This window comes from Ranitomeya imitator, chromosome 2, assembly GCF_032444005.1.
Source record: "Ranitomeya imitator isolate aRanImi1 chromosome 2, aRanImi1.pri, whole genome shotgun sequence".
Lineage (NCBI taxonomy): Eukaryota > Metazoa > Chordata > Amphibia > Anura > Dendrobatidae > Ranitomeya > Ranitomeya imitator.
The window spans coordinates 310,266,077-310,294,023 of record NC_091283.1 but is presented as its reverse complement, the minus strand read 5'-3'; the positions used below and the strand labels follow the sequence as shown (position 1 = coordinate 310,294,023).

Here is a 27,947-nt window from a genome sequence, read left to right as displayed (position 1 = left end):
GCTCTGCTCCGTACACCTTGTACACACATGGCTCTGCTCCGTACACCTTGTACACACATGGCTCTGCTCCGTACACCTTGTACACACATGGCTCTGCTCCGTACACCTTGTACACACATGGCTCCGCTCCGTACACACATGGCTCAGCTCTGTACACCTCGTACCCACACAGCTCCGCTCCATACACCTCGTACACACACGGCTCCACTCCGTACACCTCGTACACACACGGCTCCGCTCTGTACACCTCGTACACACACGGCTCCGCTCCGTACACCCTGCACACACACGGCTCAGCTACATCCACACTGTAAACCCCTCCTGACCCCACACATAAACTTCCCCTCATCCAGCACCATGACAACCAGCACAGCACAGTTCTGCATACACTGAGGCCCCTGATCATGTGACCCCTGACTCCTCCCCTCCTGTGACCTCATCACAGGTCCTGTGCGCACAGAACTGCCATATATGTGGTGTGCGGCTCTGCAGGTGAAGGTATGTGGAGATTCCCCATTACTGGCGCATTAATATTAGAAATATATTGCTTGGTCTTCCAGACCTTATCTTGACCTCCACTGTTCCTGGTAACTGCTATTTATTAATTACATTTCACCCTGAGGAAAGGGCAACTTGTAAACACTTTGTTATCTTCTTCTATCCTCCTCCTGCTTTGTGGCCTCCACCATTTTCAGAGCTCGGCAGCTGCTTAGAACCCATGGCTGCTGTTTTTTGGCACAAGGTTAGAGGAGGCTGGGTTTTTACAAAGCTGGGAAATTTGCATCACCTGACCTTTCCTAACAATGATAGCGAACAAGCGATAACCCTAACAGGTTAATTAAGGTGTGAAACCCGGGTCAAAGTTATCTGAGCGCACACCTCTCCAAGCCTGCCCAACCTTTTTCATCACGGCCTTTTCCTTTTTGTACTTTTTAAAATGTAAAAAATGCAAATATATATACCGTATGTTAGGGGTCGAGTTCCCGCTTCTGCACAGGGGGAATCTCGAGCCTCTTCCGCTGCGGTCTCCCATTCTTGTCCAGCCGCAGTGGAGCCTGCTCAGCAAGGACGTCGGTCCCAGCGTCTTGCTCATTCTCACTCTGTTCTGAGAGTTACTGCTGCTTCTCCAGTCTCTGCCATTAAAGTCAGTGCTGGTCAGCAGCGAGCGGACTTCTCTGGGACTAAGTCCTTGTCTGCATGTACTGAGCATGCCCAGCGTAAGGTCTCCCGTTGGAGATCGAGGGTCATGTGCTCAGGCTCAGCAGCACATTCCATTGGTCCTCTTGGCAGGTCCTAGAAGGGCAAAAGTGCTGTGGCCACTTCCTGTGCTGCTGCTATATAAACTGCGCATGACCGCACGGCCATGCGCTAGTATTATCTGACAATTGCTTATGTGTGTATGTTGTGAGTGCAAGTCGTCCTTGGAAACCCCTACCCTATTGAATGTCTGTTCGCGGAAGGTGTATGGCTGCTATCTAGCGCCCGACTTAGCCTACAGCACTAAACACACATCTCAGCGTCCTGTAGCTGTGCCTGCCAGTACGCGCCGTGCGCCTGCCTTGCGCTTTCCATACCCGAGTCTGGGTGGTTAGTGGCGTCCGTTAGTGCGGCATCGCTCGCACTCTTGTGCACATTTATTTCTTGAGGTTCTCTACACACCCAGTTGCGGTGTTACGCCAGCAAGGGTCTAATCGGGCTTCAATCCCTTCTGGGGTTAAGTCCGCTGACCACTTGCTCGCGCACTAGTGCGGTACTGCGGTCCTGTGAATTAACAGGATCGCTTTCTTCACGCTGGGTGAGGTTTAACCCACGCGTGTATACTTTAGTGTACCGCCATATTGTCTGCAAATTGCTAGCAGCAGGTTCTCACCTGCACGGTGGACCCCGGACTGCGAACGCACCTTTATCATCTGTCTTGGTTCGTTCCGCCAGTCCTAACACCGTATATACTCGAGTATAAGCCGAGATTTTCAGCCCAAATTTTTGGGCTGAAAGTGCCCCTCTCGGCTTATACTCGAGTCACGGTCGGCGGGTGAGGGGGAGAGAGGTCTGTTGCATACTCACCTGCTTCCGGCGCTCCTGGCGCTGTCCCTGCCTGTCCCATGGTATTCTGGTGCCGCAGCTCTTCCCATGTTCAGCGGTCACGTGGTACTGCTCATTAAAGTTATGAATATGGACTCCACTTCCATAGAGGTGGAGCCGCGTATTCATAACTGTAATGAGCGGTGCCAGTGACCGCTGACTGAGGAAGAGGCTGCAGTGCCCGGAGACCATCTGTCCGGGATAAGGTGCCAGGGACGCCGGGAGCAGGTAAGTATGTCATGTTTATTGCAGCAGCAGCATTATATATGGGGCACAGCTTTATATGGAGCATCTTATGGGGCAATAATGAACGGTACAGAGCATTGTATATGGCACAGCTTTATATGGAGCATCTTATGGGGCAATAACGCTTGTGCAGCATTATAATGGGGCAAGTGACTGTACGGAGAATCTTATGGGGCCATAAAGCTTGTGCAGCACTATATGGGGCAAGTGACTGTATGGATGATCTTATGGGGCCATAACATTTGTGCAGCACTATATAGGGCAAATATCTCTATGGAGCATCTTATGGGGCCCGTATTACCCTTTATGCAGGATTATATGGGGCATATTTTAATATGGAGCATCTATTAGTTACATAGTTATTAAGGTTGAAGGAAGACTATAAGTCCATCTAGTTTAACCCATAGCCTAACCTAACATGCCCTAACATGTTGATCCAGAGGAAGGCAAAAAAAACCCATGTGGCAAAGAGTAAGCTCCACATTGGGGAAAAAAATTCCTTCCCGACTCCACATACGGCAATCAGACTAGTTCCCTGGATCAACGCCCTATCAAGGAATCTAGTGTATATATCCTGTAACATTATACTTTTCCAGAAAGGTATCCAGTCCCCTCTTAAATTTAAGTAACGAATCACTCATTACAACATCATACGGCAGAGAGTTCCATAGTCTCACTGCTCTTACAGTAAAGAACCCGCGTCTGTTATTATGCTTAAACCTTCTTTCCTCCAGACGTAGAGGATGCCCCCTTGTCCCTGTCTCAGGTCTATGATTAAAAAGATCATCAGAAAGGTCTTTGTACTGTCCCCTCATATATTTATACATTAAAATAAGATCACCCCTTAGTCTTCGTTTTTCCAAACTAAATAGCCCCAAGTGTAATAACCTATCTTGGTATTGCAGACCCCCCAGTCCTCTAATAACCTTGGTCGCTCTTCTCTGCACCCGCTCTAGTTCAGCTATGTCTTTCTTATACACCGGAGACCAGAACTGTACACAGTATTCTAAGTGTGGTCGAACTAGTGACTTGTATAGAGGTAAAATTATGTTCTCCTCATGTGCATCTATGCCTCTTTTAATGCATCCCATTATTTTATTTGCCTTTGTAGCAGTTGCCTGACACTGGCCGCTAAATGTGAGTTTGTCATCCACCCATACACCCAGGTCTTTTTCATTGACGGTTTTGCCCAGAGTTTTAGAAATAAGCACATAGTTATACATCTTATTACTTCTACCCAAGTGCATGACCTTACATTTATCCCCATTAAAGCTCATTTGCCATTTATCAGCCCAAGCTTCTAGTTTACATAAATCATCCTGTAATATAAAATTGTCCTCCTCTATTGATTACCCTGCAGAGTTTAGTGTCATCTGCAAATATTGAAATTCTACTCTGAATGCCCCCTATAAGTTTATTAATAAATATGTTAAAAAGAAGAGGGCCCAATACTGACCCCTGTGGTACCCAACTGCTAACCGCGACCCAGTCCGAGTGTGCTCCATTAGTAACCACCCTTTGTTTCCTATCCCTGAGCCAGCTCTTAGCCCACTTACACATATTTTCCCCTATCCCCATTATTCTCATTTTATGTATCAACCTTTTGTGTGGCACTGTATCAAAAGCTTTTGAAAAGTCCATATACACTACATCCACTGGGTTCCCTTGGTCCAATCCAGAACTTACCTCTTCATAGAAACTGATCAAATTAGTCTGACATGAACGGTCCCTAGTAAACCCGTGCTGATACTGGGTCATGAGGTTATTCCTCTTCAGATACTCCAGTATAGCATCCCTTAGAATGCCCTCCAGGATTTTACCCACAGTAGAGGTTAAGCTTACTGGCCTATAATTACCGAGTTCAGTTTTTGTCCCCTTTTTGAATATTGGCACATTTGCTATACGCCAGTCCTGTGGCACAGACCCTGTTATTATGGAGTCTTTAAAGATTAAAAATAATGGTCTATCAATGACTGTACTTAATTCCTGCAGTACTCGAGGGTGTATCCCATCCGGGCCCGGAGATTTGTCAATTTTAGTGATTTTTAGACGCCGCCGCACTTCCTTCTGGGTTAAGCAGGTGACATTTAATTGGGAATTTTTATCACTAGTCATATTGTCTGCCATGGGATTTTCTTGTGTAAATACTGATGAAAAAAAGTTATTTAGCATATTGGCTTTCTCCTCATCCTCATCCACCATTTCACCCAGACTATTTTTAAGGGGGCCAACACTATCATTTTTTAGTTTCTTACTATTTATGTAGTTAAAGAATATTTTGGGATTATTTTTACTCTCTCTGGCAATGAGTCTCTCTGTCTCAATCTTTGCTGCCTTGATTTGCTTTTTACAGAATGTATTTAATTTTCTGTATTTATTTAATGCCTCATCACTACCTACTTCCTTTAATTCTCTAAATGCTTTCTTTTTGTCACTTATTGCGCCCCTTACAGCTCTATTTAGCCATATTGGTTTCCTCCTATTTCTAGTATGTTTATTCCCATACGGTATATACTGTGCACAGGTCCTATCCAGGATGCTAATAAACGTCTCCCATTTTCTTTGTGTATTTTTGTGTCTCAGGATATCGTCCCAGTTAATTGCACCAAGATCCTCTCTCATCCATTGGAAATTTGCCCTCCTGAAGTTTAGTGTCCTTGTAACCCCTCTATTACACATCTTTTTAAAGGATACATGAAAACTTATTATTTTGTGATCGCTATTACCCAAGTGACCACCAACCCTTATATTTGATATGCGGTCTGGCCTGTTGGTTAATATTAGGTCTAGCAGTGCCCCCCTTCTTGTTGGATCCTGAACCAGTTGTGAAAGGTAATTGTCTCTCATAGTTGTCAAAAACCGATTACCTTTGCTGGAACTGCAGGTTTCTGTTCCCCAATCTATTTCAGGGTAGTTGAAGTCCCCCACAATAATGACTTCTCCTTGAGTCGCAGCTTCATCTATTTGCTTTACGAGGATATTCTCCATTGCTTCCATTATTTTTGGAGATTTATAACAAACCCCTATCAGTAATTTATTATTTTTTCCCCCTCCCCTTATCTTCACCCACAAGGATTCTACATTTTCATTAGATTCACCTATATTATCACGCAGGATGGGTTTTAAGGACGAGTTTACATATAGACACACCCCAGCCCCTCGCTTATCTGTACGGTAATTTCTGAACAGGCTATAGCCCTGCAAGTTAACAGCCCAGTCAGGGCTCTCTTCCAGCCATGTCTCAGATATCCTCACCATGTCATAATTATGCTCCAACAACATTAATTCTAATTCGTCCATTTTGTTGGCGAGGCTTCTGGCATTAGTATACATACATTTTATGTATCTCTCTGTACCTCTATTCTTTCTTAAATTATTAACTGTTCTAACCCCACCCCCCATGCCACCGCCACCCCCAACTTCCTCATTTGTGCCCAGGTCTCTGTCTGCACTATCTTCCCCTCCTATAAATTGAATACCCTCTCCCCCCCAATCCCTAGTTTAAACACTCCTCCAACCTTCTAGCCATTTTCTCCCCCAGCACAGCTGCACCTTCCCCATTGAGGTGCAGCCCGTCCCTAGCATAGAGCCTGTAGCCAACTAAGAAGTCGGCCCAGTTCTGCAGGAACCCAAACCCCTCCTTCCTACACCAATTCTTGAGCCACTTATTAACCTCCCTAATCTCCCATTGCCTTTCTGGCGTGGCACGTGGTACAGACAGTATTTCGGAAAATACCACGTTGGAGGTCCTTGCTTTCAGCTTGCAGCCTAATTCCCTGAAATCATCTTTAAGGACCTTCCACCTACCTCTAACTTTGTCATTTGTGCCAATGTGCACCATGACCGCTGGGTCCTCACCAGCCCCTCCCAGTAATCTGTCAACCAGATCAGCGATGTGTCGGACTCGATCGCCAGGTAGGCAGCACACCGTTCGACGATCCCTGTCTTTGTGACAGATTTCCCTATCTGTTCCCCTAATAATTGAGTCCCCCACTACCAGCACCTGTCTGGCCTGCCCTGCTCTATTTCCCTCCTTACTGGAGCAGTCACTCCCCCGGCTTTCAGAGGACATGCCTGGCTGCAGCAGTGCTACCCCTGCACTGACACCCCCCTCATCTGCCAACTTAGCAAACTTATTGGGGTGTTCCAGATCAGGACTAGCCTCCCTAGCACTCTTCCCTCTACCCTGCTTCCTATCTGTCACCCAGCTTGCTACTTCATCGTCCTGCAGCTCCATCCTACCACCCCCCTCATCTATCCCATTGAGCGTCTGCTCTGTGAACAGAAGACTCCTCTCCATATTGTCTATGGATCTCAGTGTTGCCAGCTGCACATTTAGATTCAGAATCCGGGTTTCCAAATGCACAACGTGCTCACATCTCGCACAGCAGTATGCACCCTCGATCGGCTGATCAAGGACTGCATACATGTGGCAAGATGTGCACTGGATGGCATTAACAATAGTGGAGCACATTTCCTAATGGGGATTGCACCAGACAGAAAAGTTAAATAAAAAAATAAAAAATAAATACAAAGTATTAATAAAAAACAGACAGCAATGCCTCCCTTGGAAACTCCCTGAATCCAAAGTCACTGAATCACAAGTCCCACTTACCGCCGTCCACACTTAGGCTCAGGTCACACTCAGCTCCCTCACACTCGCTATGCTGAAGATTTATAGATTTTTTTTTTCTCTAGTTCCCCTTAACAGCAATCCACCTTGCTGTTCAAATTCACTTCCAAAAACCTCCTGTGAAGCACCTGAAGGGTTAATAAACTTCTTGAATGCAGTTTTGAGCACCTTGAGGGGTGCAGTTTTTAGAATGGGGCCATATAGACCCCTCAAACTGACTTAAAATGAGAGGTGGTCCCTAAAAAAAATGGTTTTGTAAATTTTGCTGTAAAAATGAGAAATCGCTGGTCAAATTTTAACCCTTATAACTTCCTAGCAAAAAAAAATTTTGTTTCCAAAATTGTGCTGATGTAAAGCAGATATGTGGGTAATGGTATTTATTAACTATTTTGTGTACCATAACTCTCTTGTTTAACAGAATAAAAATTCAAAATTTGAAAATTGCGAAATTTTCAAAATTTTAGCCAAGTTTCCATTTTTTTCACAAATAAACGCAAAAGTTATCGACCTAAATTTACCACTAACATGAAGCCCAATATGTCACAAAAAACAATTTCATAATAGCTAGGATCCGTTGAAGCGTTCCTAAGTTATTACCTCATAAAGGGACACTGGTCAGAATTGCAAAAAACGGCCAGGTCATTAAGGTCAAAATAGGCTGGGTCATGAAGGGTTTAAACACACGTGATAATTAGTTTTCCAGGTGATTCTAATTAAATCCCAGCCCCCCAAGGAAGACATTGCGAAACGCGCGTCGGGGCGCGTGGCTACAGATGGACATCTACAGTACAGACCAAAAGTTTGGACACACCTTCTCATTTAAAGATTTTTCTGTATTTTCATTACTATGAAAATTGTAAATTCACACTGAAGGCATCAAAACTATGAATAAACACATGTGGAATTATATACTTAACAAAAAAAGTGTGCAATAACTGAAATTATGTCTTATATTCTAGGTGGATGACTATATGAAAATAGTCGTGCGTTCAGGCTTCCACTATGTGCGCCTAATGGATCCTGTGCCTCGCGCAGGTATTGTCAATCCACAGGATATTAACTTAAATGTGACCCGACTAAGGTGCTCTGCACACTACAGGGTATGGGTGTGTGGCGTATATATGCACACATGTAAATTGTGTAAACCACATACACCGGTAGGGCCGGCTGAGGACTCAACAGGATCCAAATGAGTTGTGGATGTGGTTCTGCTTTATATGTTGCTGCCTGAAAAGATCCGTGATGGCGGTCCTGGTGTTCAGATGGCAGGAAGGCGGATTAGTGGCAGCCGCGGCACAGCAGGAATGCAAAGAAGCTGCGTAGAGCCAGGGAGAGCCCCGGCCGGTGGCGTCCGTGGATACGAGCGGGGGAAGAGTGGCCGTGGGAAAGCGTGGCGTGTGATGGAGCAGTGCTGAGGCCAAGAGGGTATCCGATGCGTTTCGAAGGAGTAGCATCCTTCTTCATCAGGGTTACCGCTAAATGACACCTCAGTCGGGTCTCATTTAGGTTAATATCCTGTGGGTTGACAATACCTGCCCGAGGCACAGGATCCACTAGGCGCACTTAGTGGAAGCCTGAACGCACGACTATATTCATACAGTCATCCACCCCTAAACTGCTAGGGTTTTTGTTACAGCCGCACCTGTTCTGTCCTTGCGGTGTACATCTATGTTCTGGGGTCCAAAAGAGTTTATTTAAAAACAAATGTTTAGCATGTTAAAAATAATAGAATGTGTCTTCTGCTTTATGTTTTTTTTTCTTCTTCCAAGAATTGTTAGTGTCTATTTTCTCGTTTTTTAAACATTTTAATATTTGCTTTTTTTTCTGGTGTCTTTCTTGTAATGTAGGAAAACCTAAGGCCAGAAATAAACCCCATAAAACACTGTATATGGAGACTTTGCTGTCAAGTACCATATTTTTTGGACAATAATATGCACTTTTTCCCTCCAATAATTTAGAGAAAAGGGTGCGTCTTATAGCCCAGATGTACTTTATAGTGGCTATGGGCAGGGGGGAAGTGGCAGAGACAGAGGAGCAGGTTACAGGAGGCAGGAGCCAGCAGCTGCGGCTAACACGTTTGCCCACTGTTAACCCCTTCATGACCCAGCGTATTTTGACCTTAAAGACCTTGCCGTTTTTTGCAATTCTGACCAGTGTCCCTTTATGAGGTAATAACTCAGGAACGCTTCAATGGATCCTAGCGGTTCTGAGATTGTTTTTTCGTGACATATTGGGCTTCATGTTAGTGGTAAATTTAGGTCAATAAATTCTGCGTTTATTTGTGATAAAAACGGAAATTTGGCGAAAATTTTGAAAATTTCGCAATTTTCACATTTTGAATTTTTATTCTGTTAAACCAGAGAGTTATGTGACACAAAATAGTTAAGAAATAACATTTCCCACATGTATACTTTACATCAGCACAATTTTGGAAACAAAATTTTTTTTTGCTAGGAAGTTATAAGGGTTAAAATTTGACCAGCGATTTCTCATTTTTACAACGAAATTTACAAAACCATTTTTTTAGGGACCACCTCACATTTGAAGTCACTTTGAGGGGTGTATATGGCTGAAAATACCCAAAAGTGACACCATTCTAAAAAATGCACCCCTCAAGGTACTCAAAACCACATTCAAGAAGTTTATTAACCCTTCAGGTACTTCACAGCAGCAGAAGCAACATGGAAGGAAAAAATGAACATTTAACTTTTTAGTCACAAAAATTATCTTTTAGCAACAATTTTTTTATTTTCCCAATGGTAAAAGGAGAAACTGAACCACGAAAGTTGTTGTCCAATTTGTCCTGAGTACACTGATACCTCATATGTTGGGGTAAACCACTGTTTGGGCGCACGGCAGGGCTTGGAAGGGAAGGAGCGCCATTTGACTTTTTGAATGAAAAATTAGCTCCAATTGTTAGCGGACACCATGTCGCGTTTGGAGAGCCCCTGTGTGCCTAAACATTGGAGCTCCCCCACAAGTGACCCCATTTTGGAAACTAGACCCCCCAAGGAACTTATCTAGATGCATATTGAGCACTTTAAACCCCCAGGTGCTTCACAGAAGTTTATAACGCAGAGCCATGAAAATAAAAAATAATTTTTCTTTCCTTAAAAATGATTTTTTTAGCCTGGAATTTCCTATTTTGCCAAGGGTAATAGGAGAAATTGGACCCCAAATGTTCTTGTCCAGTTTGTCCTGAGTATGCTGATACCCAATATGTGGTTTTAAACCACTGTTTGGGCGCACGGCAGGGCTCGGAAGGGAAGGCACGCCATTTGGCTTTTTAAATGGAAAATTAACTCCAATCATTAGCGGACACCATGTCACGTTTGGAGAGCCCCTGTATGCCTAAACATTGGAGATCCCCCACAAATGACCCCATTTTGGAAACTAGACCCCCAAAGGAACTAATCTAGATGTGTGGTGAGGACTTTGAACCCCCAAGTGCTTCACAAAAGTTTATAACGCAGAGCCATGAAAAAAAATAAAAAATTATTTTCTCAAAGATGATCTTTTAGCCTGCAATTTTTTATTTTCCCAAGGGTAACAGGAGAAATTTGACCCCAAAAGTTGTTGTCCAGTTTCTCCTGAGTACGCTGATACCCCATATGTGGGGGTAAACCACTGTTTGGACACATGCCGGGGCTCGGAAGTGAAGTAGTGACGTTTTGAAATGCAGACTTTGATGGAATGCTCTGTGGGCGTCACGTTGCGTTTGCAGAGCCCCTGATGTGGCTAAACAGTAGAAACCCCCCACAAGTGACCCCATTTTGGAAACTAGACCCCGAAAGGAACTTATCTAGATGTGTGGTGAGGACTTTGAACCCCCAAGTGCTTCACAGAAGTTTATAACGCAGAGCCATGAAAATAAAAAATAAAAATTATTTTCTCAAAAATGATCTTTTAGCCTGCAATTTTTTATTTTCCCAAGGGTAACAGGAGAAATTGGACCCCAGTAATTGTTGCGCAGTTTATCCTGAGTATGCTGGTACCCCATATGTGGGGGTAAACCACTGTTTGGGCACACGTCGGAATTGAGGGAGCACCATTTGACTTTTTGAATACAAGATTGGCTGGAATCAATGGTGGTGCCATGTTGCGTTTGGAGACCCCTGATGTGCCTAAACAGTGGAAACCCCTCAATTCCAACTCCAACCCTAACCCGTAACCCTAATCCCAACTGTAGCCATAACCCTAATCACAACCCTAACCCCAACCCTAACCCTAAGGCTATGTGCCCACGTTGCGGATTCGTGTGAGATTTTTCAGCATCATTTTTGAAAAATCCGCGGGTAAAAGGCACTGCGTTTTACCTGCGGATTTTCCGCAGATTTCCAGTGTTTTTTGTGCGGATTTCATCTGCGGATTCCGCACGGTATTTTCCGCACCATGGGCACAGCGGATTTGGTTTTCCATAGGTTTACTTGGTACTGTAAACCTGATGGAACACTGCTGCGAATCCGCAGCGGCCAATCCGCTGCGGATCCGCAGCCAAATCCGCACCGTGTGCACATGGCCTAATTCTAAAGGTATGTGCACACGCTGCGGAAAACGCTGCGGATCCGCAGCAGTTTCCCATGAGTTTACAGTTCAATGTAAACCTATGGGAAACAAAAATCGCTGTACACATGCTGCAGAAAAACTGCACGGAAACGCAGCGGTTTACATTACGCAGCATGTCTCTTCTTTCTGCGGATTCCGCAGCGGTTTTACAACTGCTCCAATAGAAAACCGCAGTTGTAAAACCGCAGTGAAATGGGCAGAAAAAACATGGTAAATCCGCCATAAATCCGCAGCGGTTTAGCACTGCGGATTTATCAAATCCGCAACGGAAAAATCCGCAGAGGACCAGAATACGTGTGCACATACCAAAACCCTAACCCTAGCCCTAACCCTAGCTCTAACCCTAGCTCTAACCCTAGCCCTAACCCTAGCTCTAACCCTAGCCCTAACCCTACCCCTAACCCTACCCCTAGCCCTAACCCTAGCCCTAACCCTAACCCTAACCCTACCCCTAACCCTATTCTAACATTAGTGGAAAAAAAAAAATTCTATATTTTTTTATTGTCCCTACCTATGGGGGTGACAAAGGGGGGGGGGTCATTTATCATTTTTTAATTTTGATCACTGGGATAGATTATATCTCAGTGATCAAAATGCACTTTGAACGAATCTGCCGGCCGGCAGATTCGGCGGGCGCACTGCGCATGCGCCCGCCATTTTGGAAGATGGCGGCGCCCAGGGAGAAGACGGACGGACCCCGGCAGGATCGGTAAGTATGATGGGGTGGGGGTGAGCACGGGGGGGGGGGGGATCAGAGCATGGGGGGGTGGATCGGAACGCGGGAGGGGTGGAACGGAGCACGGGGGGGTGGAACGGAGCACGGGGGGTGGAACGGAGCACGGGGGGGTGGATCGGAGCACGGGGGGGTGGATCGGAGCACGGGGGGGGTGATTGGAGCACGGGGGTGAGCGGACAAGAGCACGGGGGGGAGCGGAGCACAGGACGGAGGGGAGCGGGGCAGTGTACCGGGCAGATCGGAGGGCTGGGGGGGCGATCGGTGGGGTGGGGGCACATTAGTATTTCCAGCCATGGCCGATGATATTGCAGCATCGGCCATGGCTGGATTGTAATATTTCACCCGTTATAATAGGTGAAATATTACAAATCGCTCTGATTGGCAGTTTCACTTTCAACAGCCAATCAGAGCGATCGTAGCCACGGGGGGGTGAAGCCACCCCCCCTGGGCTAAACTACCACTCCCCCTGTCCCTGCAGATCGGGTGAAATGGGAGTTAACCCTTTCACCCGATCTGCAGGGACGCGATCTTTCCATGACGCCACATAGGCATCATGGGTCGGATTGGCACCGACTTTCATGACGCCTGCGTGGCGTCATGGGTCGGGAAGGGGTTAAAGAACATGAATATTCACTGCTCCCCACGCCCATAGTCCCTCTCGCCCACAATCCCTCTCACTGGGCCTGTGGAGCAGTGAATATTCATTCTCTTTAATAGCGGGCACACATGATCGCCCACCCACTATTAAAGAAAATGAATATTCACTGCTCACCACGCCCAAAAATATGGGCGTGGGGAGCATTGAATTATTCTGGAAGCTGACCTCGGCGTTTGGAGACTACTTACACGTTGTGCGCTGCTTGCACTCTGAAATCAGCTGATTGAATCGAACATGGAGCTGAGCAGAGGGAAGGTGCGTAAAATTGTTTATTTTTTGATGTGAGCAGCGTGATAGGGCCATGTTTACCAGGATTGGGTGGCATCTATACCATGATAATGATGTGAGCCATGTTTACCAAAATGGGGATAGTAGCCATGTACTGTATATGAGGTTGGGGATAGGGGCCACGTATAATATAATGATGGAGATGGGGGCCATGTATACTAGGATGGGGATGGTGGCCATGTAAACCAGGATGGGGTGCCATGTATACCAGGAAGGGGTGCTATGTATACCGGGATGGGGCCAGCCATATATACCAGGATGGTTAACCATGTAAACCAGGATGGGGGTGGGGGCCATATACACCAGGATAAGGGGCCATGTATACTCAGTGGGGGGCACGTATACTTGGATTGGTGGCCAAATATAACTAAATGAGGACATACATACCATGATAGATGTTATATATACCTGAATGGAGCCACTTATATCAGGAATAAAACATATACAGCTCTGGCAAAAATCAAGAGACCACTGCACAGTTTTCTAAAAAATCACCATCTCTACATGTCTGACAGCCATTCCATTCCAGGGTCAGTTCATTGCCAACCAAAGTACACCTCATTCTCCTTAAGGTGCTTCTGATTTGGTGATCACCTGAACCAAATCTTATTTAACGAGGGAAAGTATAAAAAAACACTGTTGTGGTCTTCACAATCCTCTTGCAATAGGACAAGCTGGATGACCAAACAAGTGCTAGAAATAGTCCAAAAGTACGGTAATTTGAATGAAAAAATAATTTGTAACCATGTCAAAGAAGTTGAAAAGAAAAGTCTTGAGTGAGGAAAAGATGGGCTCAATTCTGGCTTTACTAATAGACGGACTGTAGTCCATTACAACAAAGTCAAGCAGCAGACAGTGGAGACAACAAAGCTACAGACCGGCAGAGGGTGAAAGCGACTCTCCACTGACCGGGATGACTGTCCTCTTATTCGAATGTCACTCAGCAACCCCAGGATGACATCAAGTGACCTACAAAGGGAATGGCAAATAGCAGCTGGGGTGAAGTGTGCGGCAAGAACAGTTCATAACAGACTCCTAGAGGCAGGCCTCAAGTCATGTAAAGCTAGAAAAAAGCCTTTCATCAATGAGAAGCAAAGGAGAGCCAGGCTGAAGTTTGCCAAAGACCCTAAGGATTGGACCATAGAGGACTGGAGTAAGGTAATCTTCTCTGACGTGTCTAATTTTCAGCTTTGCCCAACACCTGGTCGTCTAATAGTTAGACTGAGACCTGGAGAGGCGTACAAACCACAGCGTATTGCACCCACTGTGACATTTGGTGGAGGATCGGTGATGATCTGGGGATGCTTCAGCAAGGCTGGAATTGGGCAGGTTAATCTTTGCGAAGGAAGTATGAATCAAGTCGCATACAAGGTTATCCTTGAAAACCACTTGCTTCCTTCTGCTCAGGCAATGCTCCCTTACTCTGGGGGCTGGTTTTTCCAGCAGGAGAATGCCCCATGCCATACAGCTAGGTCAATCAATGTGTGGATGAAGGAGCACCACATCAAGACCCTGTCATGGCCAGCCCAATCTCCAGACTTGAGCCCCATTGAAAACCTCTTGAATGTAACCAAGAGGAAGATGGATAGTCACAAACCATCAAACACAGAACTGCTTACATTTTTGTTCCAGGAGTGGTATAAGGTCACCCAAAAGCAGTGGGAAAGACTGGTGGAAAGCATGCCAAGACGCATGAAAACTGTGATTAAAAATCATGGTTATTCCACCAAATATTCATTTCTGAACTCATCCTAAGTTTTCTTTGCATTATTTGAGGTTTGAAAGCACTGTTTCTTTTTTATTATTTTGTCAATTTCTCATTTGCTGAAAATAAATACAACATTTTTAGCTTTAAATTTCGGAGACATGTTGTCAGTACTTTATAAAATTAAACAGTGTACATTTTCCTCAAAAAACATACCTATAAAGAGAAAAATCAGAGAAACTGAAAATTTTGCAGTGGTCTCGTAATTTTTGCCAGAGCTGTATATTATATAAAATTTAAAACCTGGGTGCGTCTTATGGTCCAGTGTGTCTTATAATCCAAAAAAATATGGTCATTTCTGACCATGGTGTTTTCAAAAACAATTTTTTTTTTTTTTTTATAAAAGCCTCAAACTTATGTGTGTAAATCAGGCATGAGATCTCACGTGATAAAAGATTACAGTGCAGGGAAGACTGGAAACATTCATATAGACGCCTGGTGGTGATGGAGTCATGTAGTATGTTCCTAGAGCCATAGTAGAAGATGAAGATGTCGTCCTCATCATGAAGTAGTTATTTCTCCTGTCACGTGTAATGGATATCTCCTGCAGTATTGCTAATGCCGATTTCAGGGTCTGTAAATGAGACGAGAATTAGCGTTATGGAAGATGAGTCTATGAGAAACGTATTCATCTGCCGACTCCGAGGAACAAACTATTTGTTGTCTGTGGCCTAAACTTTATAGGTTTTATTAGTAGATGTCAGAGAAAAAACAATGTTGTAAAATAATAAAAATATACCATTTTTCGGACTATAAGACGCACCGGACCATAAGACGCACCCCAAATTTACAGAAGGAAAATAGGGAAAAAAATGTGTCAAATGGTGGTCCGTCATACAGACCGAATTCAGCTTACCGTGGGAAATCGGTAGCGCTGGTGGAGGGTAGTCACAGGGGGTGTTCGGTGGTCCAGCAGTGATATGACTCCTATCGCAGACTGATGTGGTAGGTTCTGTGGTTCTCTACTGGTGCGGTAGCTCCTCCAACATTTTCTGAAAGCCCGGAGCACCCGCACATCCATTGCTGTGAAGCAGTAGCCTCTGGGAAATCCCATCCCAGGCTGACGCGGCAGGTTTGTCGGTGCTCAGGGTGGCGGGGACTATGCTGTCATTTTGTGAAAGCCCTCGAACCCCGCACACCCCCACTGCTGCAATGCAGTGGCCTCCGGGAAAATGGCCTCTGGGAAAATGATGCTGCAAACTGAGATCTCGGCTCCAAGATCTCATCTCCTGAGATCTCAATGTGTGCATGTGCCAACCCGGTGGCTTTTTTCCCAGAGGCCATTTTATCAAGGGCTACCGCATGGCAGCAGTGTGGATGAGCAGTGCTTCGGGCTTTCCAAAAATGTTGGCGGAGCCCCGCACCACTGCACACCGCCAAATACTGCCGCACCAGCCTAGGAGGGGAGTGTGATCTGCCTGCAGTGTCGGTCCGCCGTAGAATCACCCGACTCCTACTGCCGTCACACTAATTGTAAGTATATTCCGACTAGAAGACGCACACCCATTTTCCACTCAAACATTTTTTGCGAAAAAGTGCATCTTGCAGTCCGAAAAATATGGTAATTGCTGCTTGGGTCCCCGCCAGACTCTGTATTTCCTGGTCTGTCCCAACGAACTTGTGATTCCTACAGCAAATGAATTGCCAAAGCAGTGAGTAACATAGCCAGTGATTGGTTGCATGGAGAAGATGTCTTACTCAGTAACTCAGCTTATGTTCCAGTCCATACAAGACTAGAGAATACAACATCTACACGTTCTGTCTTCTGAAATGTTTCCCTTGTTATCTCCAGTAATTTTATTATTATTCATATTCTTTAGAATGATTCATCGTCTCATCGTCTTCCTATTCAGGTCCCTACAATATCCGATCCTTTCAGTAGACATCTTCTATATTAAGAGAATTTTTCCTAACTACCCATCAAGAATGGATATTAAGAGGGACAAGATGGCAGAGAGGATATTACACCTCACCCTAGAGATCCTCTTCCGTCTTACTGGAGAGGTGAGAGATTTTCATAGCGTCACATTACATAATTCTTATTTATGGCAATAAAACTGTTGGACAGAACTCAAGAGGTGAGGAATCTGGAAATGTCTGTAGAGAGATTTATTAATGTGTCTCTCCATTACCAGGATTACATAGTAGTGAAGACCTCTAGTGAACGCTGTCAGGCCCCTGTTTCTGAGGGATACGGAAGACCCCTGAGCCCAATCATGGGGCCTCCACCTCACCAACTGATACATGAGGACATCAGTGACCAAAAGATCCTAGAACTTACCTACAAGATGATTGAGCTGTTGACTGGAGAGGTGACACTGCTGGGAATGCTGGGACATTATACAGTAAAACTATGAAGGGATCGGGGGGTGACTGTATCATTGTATGTGTCAGGTTCCTATAAGGTGTCAGGATGTCGCTGTCTATTTCTCCATGGAGGAGTGGGAGTATTTAGAATTACACAATAATCTGTATGAGGACATCATGATGGAGGTTCCCCAGCCCCTTACATCACCAGGTAATAGGATTAAATACACACAGCCTATAATCATCTGTATGTAAGGAATGAATTCAGTCCCTGTGTGTGTTTCCTCCAGATCTATCCAGTAAGAGGACAACACCAGAGAGATGTCCCCGTCCTCTTCTTCCACAGGACTGTAAACAAGAAGATCCCAATGTTCCTCAGGATCATCAGGTAGATGGAGAGAAGGTGTCCTGAGATCTCTCCTATGATGTGTAGACGGTGGTGAAGGTCTTGTACTCAGTCTTGTTTTATCCACCAGTATTACATGTTTCATACTGGTTTCATGAGAACGGTGGAGATGGCAGGATTAGAGCTGATTATAGATGTGACTTTCTCCAACTGTCTGTGACTTTTACAATATTTCAGGGTGAAGAGCTGACCCATATTAATACTACAGAGACATATGTGAGGGGTGATGAGCGTTGTAAAGAGGAGACTCCTACATATGAATACCCAGGTGAGTAGTGACCACTAACTACAGAGAAGTCACAGATTCTTCTCAGTCACCGGCTGTGGCTGCTTTATCAATGGTGTAGTTCGGACGTGGCATCATGTGATCCCCATTTTGCGGGTAGAGCATAACATTCTCCTCCATCCGAAAATGTTTAAATGGCTTTGTGAAATTGTGAAAACTCTTTTGTATAGCGCTTACAACCTGCAAGTGTAAGGCGGCCAGGGTGGTAGTCGTGGCAACGAACTGTAGTGTTTCCACACCCTGGCGCCCCGCAGATGAAATACAAAATTCTTTCTGGTGTGTGTGTGTGTTTGTGTGTGTGATGTGTGCAGCAGAGTACTCATTTCAGTTCCCTCGGTTTCTTTCACTCCAGCTTCAGGATTCCAGGTTCCATAAAACACTGCAGCGTCACAGTCCTTTTCAAACAGTTCGACTTTACTGATAACATGGGCACCCATCACTTTTGCAGCACATTTCACACAAAGCATCATATCTTGCACGTTCCCTGCCTTCTGGGCAGACTCCATTTCCTCTATAACCTCTCCTTCTTCTCTCCCGGCAATCCATGCAATTTCTGTGGACAATCTGCGCCCCTTCCGTACTACCTGCATCACCAGCTCCCTGTCAGCCTCTTGTCCGATTCCATCTTGCAAAGGTGCCAGGAGTTCCATCTTACTGACTCCAGCCCCAGTCGTAGACCCCAGAACCGCCCTGAGGATGATCCTATTGAGCTAATGCCCGACTGTTCTATTCTCCAGCCTGGGGCCCCTTATTGCCATCCGCATCTTTACCCCCAAGACCTGTAGCTGTCTCATACACTGCATGCATCCTGCCCTTGGCAAGGCTGCCCGGGTGTCTGTCTCTAATCAAGAAGTATCCTGATTATACTTCCCTGCTCCTTGCTGTACCTCCCCTTTAGTTAACCCCTGTGCTGCCTATCTCCTGCTCTATTCTATGATATCATCTATCACTACTGTGCCCCCATCTATTCTAGCCCCACTACACTTCTAGCCTATCCTGTATCCTATTCTAGCCCCAATCCTATAAACACTACCCATTGAGTATATTTACATATAAATATATATACAGTACAGACCAAAAGTTTGGACACACCTTCTCATTTAAAGATTTTTCTGTATTTTCATGACTATGAAAATTGTAAATTCACACTGAAGGCATCAAAACTATGAATTAACACATGTGGAATTATATACTTAACAAAAACAAAGTGAAACAACTGAAAATATCTTATATTCTAGGTTCTTCAAAGTAGCCACCTTTTGCTTTGATGACTGCTTTGAACACTCTTGGCATTCTCTTGATGAGCTTCAAGCGGTAGTCACCGGAAATGGTCTTCCAACAATCTTGAAGGAGTTCCCAGAGATGCTTAGCACTTGTTGGCCCTTTTGCCTTCACTCTGCGGTTCAGCTCACCCCAAACCATCTTGATTGGGTTCAGGTCTGGTGATTGTGGAGGCCAGGTCATCTGGCGTAGCACCCCATCACTCTCCTTCTTGGTCAAATAGTCTTTACACAGCCTGGAGGTGTGTTTGGGGTCATTGTCCTGTTGAAAAATAAATGATGGTCCAACTAAATGCAAACCGGGTGGAATAGCATGCCTGCAGGAGATGTGTTGGCATGACTCGAGTCCTGGTTTCATAGATTCACTCCATGTCATAAATTACATTATGTTTTCAATCATAAGAAATTCAGATTACTGCACAATCTCTCCTGAAATGGGGGCGCTAATACTTTCTCTACTCTTCTGGTCAGGACTCAGTAGCTCCAATGGTCCACCATAAACGAGTGCAACTCCAGTTTAGTGTTGGAGTTCTTCCCTCGTCCATACTTTTTTGGGGGAGATGTAACTGGAGCGCCCCCAGACACAGGGCCACAGGTTACTTGGTACCGGTCCTTTCTGTCTCAGTTCTGGGGTTGTCACGGTGGCTGGACCCGGTCCGTGACCCTGCTAAGGGGCGTCCAATAGAGAGTGATGGGGCGTAGTGCGAGGAATAACGAGGACACAGGGTTCAGTTTCTTTACCTTTTACTGAAGGTTTCAGGATCCTCAATCCAGGGCACTTTCAACAGGGCTGTCTGAGACCGGCCGGTCCGAAGGCACATCCAGAGTTCCCTTTGCAGGCGGAAATCAGTGTCTACCCACTAGCGCCTGTGTGTTGTAGTGCTTCCCTGCTGAGCATTCAGGATAGTCCTCACAACTTCTGTTCTCGGTCATTCTGGATCTTTCTCTTCTCCGTCCCCCAGGTATGTTATGGCTAGGACGCACCTTTATGACAGGTAGGCCTGGAGTTATTCTGGAACCCTAGTGTCGCCCCTCTCCCACGATTGCCTCCTATGTCCTTCTTAGGTGTCGTATGGTAGACAGCCAACCTGTAATTAACTGTCTTGCCGCTGTTTGAAGTAATGCGTGGAGACTGTTACTTCTTCTGTGCTCCGGCCACCGACTATGCGCCTCAGTAAGATGTTGCCGTTCTCGGGGCACGACTCCTACTGGATCTCCTTTATGCTGATCTCGTTTCTCACTGTTCCACAATATCCTTCCTTTCTTGTCTCTTTCTTAGATTACCGCCGCAAGGTTGTGCAGGCGTGGTTCAGTAACAATCTGTCCTTTCACTAGGTACCTGCCAGATTTCCCAGTTCTGACAGGTCCTCCCTGGAGCTCTCCCAGGTCTCGTTCTCCCTAACTTCCTGTCCGACCCCTAGTTTTACCAATGTGAGAAGTGGCCCAGTAAATAAGCCTTTTGCTCCCCCTAGTGGCCGGAGAGTGAAGTGTAGTGTGTGCTTGTTGATACCTGGTCAGTAGAACTCCTTTAGTGCCATCAGACGTACCATCACTCCCCTTAGTGGCAGAGCGACGTTACTGCAACGACCAGATCTCTGGGGCGCTGCATAACATATTTTTTGTTCAATGTTTTTTTTTTTTACATGTTCATTCTGGTTGATACTTTGATTGTGGTAGGATCAGCCTGCCTCAGTTAGGTGAGTTTGTAAGTTTGGAACTCCCTGGTATCTTTTTTTTTTTTTTAAAGTCTCCATTACCTCTTCCAAATGTGCGAGATCTAAATTGAAGATGCCCCAGCTCTGCAGTATTATAAAAAGTTCTCTTTAAATGTCTAATATTTTTTTCTTGAATCTCATCTGATAGAAAATATTGGCCTTATGATAGTTTAGATTGCCAAGAGCCACCGAGCACCATACTCTAATTACTCCAGAGAGTTGATACCACTACTCATATTTTACTGATGAAGACTGTTGAGTTTGAACATTTTGAAAGATGTTATTGTCCATAGTCACAGTTTTTGACTACAGTAGTTACTGCCCAACATACTCCCATTTTTCACATCTGACATGTCGCTTTTTGTGGTGATAAGTTTAGAATTCTTCACAAAGGATAATAGGAAACAAATGGACCTTACAAATTATTTTCCAACCTCTCTTGAATCCAACAATACCCTGTATACGGTTGTACACTACTGTCTGGGCACATGGCAGGGTTAAGAAGGGAAGGAGCACCATTTAGCTATTTGAATGCATATCTTGTTGGAATAGATTCCAGACACAATGTATTGGTTACCTGGCAGCTCAAAATGTGGCTACCACAATCAGGCTTGGCACTATCTACTCAGCTTTGAAGATCCTAAGGATTGCCTTGCTCAACATTCTTTACATGGATCTGTTCTTACACAAAGATCCCTAGGCTTGGGCCATGGTGTTACCTGCTGTTCTGTGGAGTGAGGTGGGATGACGAATAGTCAAGTAGTTGGGTCAGATCCACGAGGGCAGAGAAAATACAAAATCATAAGAAGCAAGATTAAGGGGTCACAGCAGCTTAGCACAGAGAGGACTGAACCAGAGGAGAACAAGGCTGTATCTGGCATCTTCCTGCAATTTGCTTTGAGCTTTAGTAGGGTGGGGTGCTTTCCAATTGGTGAAAGCAGGAAGCAGATTACTCCAGATGGACAGCACACACACCCATAATGCCTGACTGGATGGTACTTGTCACGGGGCTACCGCAACAGAGAGGTTCCAGAGAACCGCAGCGCTCTGGGCCTCGTTCACACACAGTGAACAGAAGCTCTTCACCTGTGTTCTGACCTTTGGGCTAGCAGTGCAGGAGTTAACCTTATTGCTGAGAGCTGGGTCTCTCTCAGCTGAAGTGGATTTTGTGATCTGTTCCTCTATATAGACCCAGTCCTGACTTCAAGCTATTGTCAGTGATCAGTTCTACTGCCTGGCTTGGAGGTTGAAGGAGCGTAGTGTTGGTGTTGGAGGTTTATTTAGAGATTGGTGTCTGCTGTTTTGGTTGCATGTTAAACCTGTTTTCCTTCCTAAGTTTATTCCTTCTCTTCCCATCTCTGTGTTTCCTCTGTGGTTGTGTGAGCATTTGGTGAGTTTGAGACTTTTAGTTACCTTGTCTGTGTACCCTGTTATTTGTTGTATTATTACACTGGTGCAGTCCTCCTCTTTTGGGGGAGAGGGGGCCACTGATAGGGCCTGCACAGGAGACAGGGATACGCTGGCGGCTCGGGCCTCTTAACCATCATAGGTACCCCCGAGATAAGGGAAAGCCAGGGCCCCATTAAAGTGGTAGGGACAGGTGCGGGTCCCAGTATGCCGTCCTGCCCCTTTATCGCCGCTTACAGCGTGACAGTACTACAGTTCACAGCAACCCTAATCTAAGTGGCTGAACAGAGCCTGCACCATCCAGAGCTTCTGGTTCCGATATCTCCTCCATCCCCAGTGCTGTCTGCAGAATGAATGAGGCCATGCCTGGTGACAGAAGTAGAGGTGGCAGATGTGGATCCCAGGCGAGATGGTACACGCCATTTTCACAAGCCTTAATATGACAAAATGCAGGAAATCAGAGCAGTTTAAAACCTCATAAAGTGACTCCATTTTGGAAATGATTGAGTCACCCCCAGGGCAGTGGGGTACTCTGTATCGGGTCCGGTCTCGAGGGGGAATGTCACGGTGGCTGCGATCCGGTCCGTGGCCCTGGGCCTCAACGTTAAAGGGGAACGGTCTTTTAAAGGAAAAGTGTCTAAAGTCTGTTGTGATGCCACCTTTGGAGTTCGGTCAATAGTGGGACCGACGCTGCATTAAAGGTGTCCTCTGGGGGATGTGTTGGCAGCACTGATGTTACTCTTCCCACAGGTGAAGCAGGGTCCTAAGATGTAAGGCGTGGATGTTATGTGCCGGTGAATAAAGATAGGACATAAGTTGTAAGTCTTTATTTGGTTTACTGCAGTTGGCTGGCCACAGTCCAGGGCACCAGGCACGAGTGGTGGTATGGTCCGTCCAGCTCAGAGGCAATGGAGGGTCCCCTTCTCCAGGTGAGGTCCATGAGCCTTTCCTCTAGCGCCTCTTAAAGATGAAGTTCCTGCTGCCTGAAATTTCCTACAGGGTCCTCCACTTTCCCCTGTCCTGGGACAGGTACCTGCACGACGGGCAGTTCGAGCTATCATGCCCCGAGCTCCTTAGGTGCTGCTGCGTCTCAGGCGAGGTGTGGGCCAGTTACATACAGTTCCTGGCCTTCCGGTTCTACTCTGTGTCCTAGAGTTCCACAAAAGCCTCGGGCTCCCGGTACCTGGTTCCTGCGCTATGGCTCTGAGGGTGCCCGGTCACAGTTCCCCTCTGAGCCCTGTTCATAACCTTTGCTCCTTTCCTCTTCAGGTACTCCACATCAACCCTCCAGTTTCTTTCTACTTTCCCAGAGGCTGCAGCTTTTTTGTGGCTGTCAGATCTCTCTGCGTCTCTCCTAGACGTCCGTCCACTTCATTGTTCCTCTCCAACTAACCTAACTCCTCCTCCAGGTCAGGATACGTATAGCTGGGGAACGCTCCCCTGGATTCAGAATGTGTTGCATGTGGGTGCCTTACCTGGTGAAGAGAACTCCCTTGCCTCTGATCATGTCATTACCTTCCCCGAAGGAAAAGCAACATCACTGTAACAACCGGTTACCTGGGGTGCTACATTAACCTTCAGTGAATTAATCTATAGTAGTGACTATTTTGACTCCACAGCCACTTTCCAAAAATTAGCGCGCAGTGGATGTTGGAGAGTGAAAACTGCGAATATACCATTTTATTACTCACCACATAGTGCCCAGATTGTGCTCCAAGAGACACACACCGTAAATTAAGTGGGTTCTTCTCACAATAATAATGACAACTACATGGGTCCTAATTTTGATTTGGGCACACTGAAAGGCTCAGAAGCGATAGGAAGATTTGACTTTGTGAAAATGGATAGAGATGGATTGGTTTATAAAAGTCATATTGCTATTTGAACATTTCCATTGAAGAAGAACTCGCCACCTCTCGTGGCAGCCTGTTCCACTCATTGATCATCCTCACTGTCAAAAGGTTTTTTCGAATATCCAATCTGTGTCTCCTCCACTTCAGTTTCATCCCATTGCTTCTAGTCTTTCCTTGTGCAAATGAGAATAAATCAATAAAGCTATTTTTACATACCGCATATACTCGAGCATAAGCCGACCCGAATATAAGGCGAGTCACCTAATTTTACCTAAAAAAAGTGGGAAACTTATTGACTCGAGTATAAGCCGGGTATGCATTGTCTCCTCATCCCTATCCTTGTATGCTTGGCTCCTCATTCCTATCCTTGTATGCATGGCTCCTCATCCATATCCTTGTATGCAAGGCTCCTCATCCCTATCCTTGTATGCAAGGCTCCTTATCCCTATCCTGGTATGATTGGCCCCAGTCCTATCCTTGTATGCATGGCCCCATTCCTATCCTTGTATGCAAGGCTCCTTATCCCTATCCTGGTATGATTGGCCCCCATCCCTATGCTTGTATGCATGGCCCCATCGCTATCCTTGTATGCACGGCCCCATCCCTATCCTTGTATGCACGGCCCTATCTCTATCCTTGTATGCACGGCCCCATTCCTATCCTTGTATGCACGGCCCCATCCCTATCCTTGTATGCACGGCCTCATCCCCATCCTTATATGCACGGCCCCATCCCTATCCTTGTATGATTGGCCTCCATCAAAAAACATTAAAAAATAAACCATTACACTTACCTTCCTTCGCTCCCCCGCAGCGTCTTGTCTCGATGCCAACAGCTGCTTTACGTTTGTAAGCATTGCATGGCAGGGACGTCATGCGCTGCTCACAAGCAGAGCACGACTTCCGGAATACTCACCGCTCCCAACGCCGGAACTGTGTGTGTGGGGCAGTGAGTATTCAGTAGCGCACACAGCGTCAACCGCCAGGCGGTCATGTGTGCCACTACTTAAGAGAAATTAATTTTCAGAATAAATATTCATCTCTGTTAAGTAGCGGCACACGTGACCTTCCGGCAGCTGCAGGACCAGCTGCTGCAGCTGACACTGCACGAGCTTTTACAGAGAAATGAATATTAATTTCTTTTTAGCAGCGGGCACCGCAGTTAGCTGCAGCAGCCGGGTCCTACCTCTGTGACCCGCTGCTCTGCCGCTGCCTCTCCCCCTCCATGTTCTGGACACCTCACTCGAGTATAAGCTGAGGGGGGCGATTTCAGCACAAAAAATGTGCTGAAAACCTCTACTTATACTCGAGTATATACATCAACTTACCACTTTTACAGACAGTTTTAGGAGAAATGTTCAAAAATATAAAGTTCTAGGATATTTTATTGAAAAATAATTGGTTTTATTCTTGACAGATGACTGTACCTGGAGATCAGAGGGACAGCTGACATCTTCAATTTTAAAATCAGATGATCTTGAGATCTCACAGGATATAATTGAAGTGAATGCCATTAGTATATCTGGAGTATCATCCCTTCACAGCAAAGATCTGCCATCTGATTCACTACCTGCTACTGAGGAAAATCAAAGACCCAAAAGAGGCATTAAAAAACAAACTGCTCCTAAAGCAAGGAAGTCTTTTTCATGTTCAGAATGTGGGAAATGTTTTAACTGGAAACATCATCTTGATCGACACCAAAGAATCCACACAGGAGAAAAGCCTTTTTCCTGTTCAGAATGTGGGAAATATTTTAATAAGAAAAGGCATCTTGATAGCCACCATAGATCTCACACAGGGGAGAAGCCTTTTTCATGTTTAGAATGTGGAAAATGTTTTATGAAGAAATCAACTCTTATGGAACATCAGAGACGCCACGCAGGGGAGAAGCCTTTTTTCTGTTCAGAATGTGGAAAATGTTTTGTGACAAAATCACATCTTGTTAGACACCAGAAACTCCACACAGGGGAGAAGCCTTTTTTCTGTTCAGAATGTGGAAAATGTTTTGTGACGAAATCACATCTTGTTAGACACCAGAAACTCCACACAGGGGAGAAGCCTTTTTTCTGTTCAGAATGTGGAAAATGTTATATGACAAAATCGGATCTTGTTAGACACCAGCGAACCCACACAGGAGAGAAGCCTTTTTCATGTTCAAAATGTGGGAAATGTTTTATCCAGAAAACGCATCTTTATAACCACCAGAGACTCCACACAGGAGAGAAGCCTTTTTCATGTTCAAAATGTGAGAAATGTTTTGTCCGGAAATCGGATCTTGATAAACACCAGAGAACCCACACAGGGGAGAAGCCTTTTTTTGTTCAGAATGTGGAAAATGTTTTTTGACAAAATCAGATCTTGTTAGACACCAGAGACTCCTCACAGGGGAGAAGCCTTTTTCATGTTCAGAATGTGGAAAATATTTTGTAGCCCTGCTCTATGTAACAGAAGCAATCAGACAAGTGCAGCTTCTAGTCTCCCATGGGGACTAATGAAGCAAGTAGATACCGTATATACTCTAGTATAAGCCGAGATTTTCAGCCCATTTTTGGGGGGCTGAAAGTCCCCCTCTCGGCTTATACTCGAGTCATACCCAGGGGTCGGTAGGGGAGGGGGAGCGGGGGCTATCTAATTATACTCCCCTACTCCTGGCGCGGTCCCTGCACGTCCCTGCTTCTTCCAGCGCTGCATATTCTTCCTGTACTGAGCGGTCACATGGTACCGCTCATTACAGTAATGAATATGCGGCTCCACCTCCCATAGGGGTGGAGCCGCATATTCATTACTGTATTGAGCGGAAACGGTGACCGCTCAGTACAGGAGAGAAGCAGGGACTGCAACGCGCCAGGAGCAGGTAAGAATACGGGAAGGGGGAGCAGCACTGCGCGATATTTACCTCTCCTCGTTCCGGTGCGGCTCCGTCATCAGCGTCCTCTGGCTGTGATGCTCAGGTCAGAGGGCGCGATGACGTTGTCATTGCGCGCCCTCTGCTGAACGTCGGTGCTGAGGACGGAGTCGCACCGAACGAGGAGCAGGTGAAAGTGCCGGGGTCCTTAGCGACGGAGAGGTGAGTATGTGATTTTTTTTTTATTTTTTTTTTTTATGGCAGCCACAGCATATGGGGCAAGTGACTGTATGGAGCATCTGTATGGGGCCATAAGGATTGTGCAGCACTATATGGGGCAAGTGAATGTGTGGATCATCTTATGGGGCCATAATGATTGTGCAGCACTATAAGGGGCAGTGACTTGTATGGATCATCTTATGGGGCCATAACGTTTGTGCAGCATTATATTGGGCAAATGTGTCTATGGAGCATCTTATGGGGCCCTTATTACCCTTTATGCTGGATTATATGGGGCTTATTTTAATATGGAGCATTTAATGGGGCCCATCAAACTTTATGGAGCATTATAAGGGGCTCCTGATTCAATATGGATATTCAAAAACATAACCTACTGATGTTTCAATTAATTTTACTTTTATTGGTATCTATTTTTACTTTTGACATTTACCGGTAGCTGCTGCATTTTCCACCATAGGCTTATACTTGAGTTATTAAGTTTTCCCAGTTTTTTGTGGCAAAATTAGGGGGGTCGGCTTATACTCGAGTATATACGGTAGTTAACAAAAATGTTTTTAAAAATATTAAATAAAAAAATATAAAAGTTCATATCACCCCCCTCTCGCGCCATTCAAAAAAACAAAAAAAAAAACAAA

General features: G+C 45.5%; 1 protein-coding gene across 2 annotated transcripts; it reads left to right on the top strand.

Annotated features, from left to right (window-relative positions):
- Positions 1 to 452: 452 nt before the first annotated feature.
- LOC138663394 (zinc finger protein 773-like) lies at positions 453 to 27,947 on the top strand. 2 transcript variants are annotated; one of them, XM_069749571.1, is made up of 7 exons: positions 453 to 498; positions 16,828 to 16,978; positions 17,110 to 17,286; positions 17,369 to 17,492; positions 17,572 to 17,669; positions 17,865 to 17,955; positions 25,645 to 27,947. In XM_069749571.1, exons 2-7 carry the CDS (start codon positions 16,901 to 16,903, stop codon positions 26,571 to 26,573), a joined length of 1,497 nt encoding a protein of 498 aa, XP_069605672.1. In that variant the 5' UTR covers positions 453 to 498; positions 16,828 to 16,900; the 3' UTR covers positions 26,574 to 27,947. The 2 variants fall into 2 exon arrangements, with proteins under 2 accessions (XP_069605672.1, XP_069605671.1); XM_069749570.1 differs by lacking the exon at positions 453 to 498 and having other exon boundaries at positions 16,902 to 17,286; positions 25,645 to 26,708.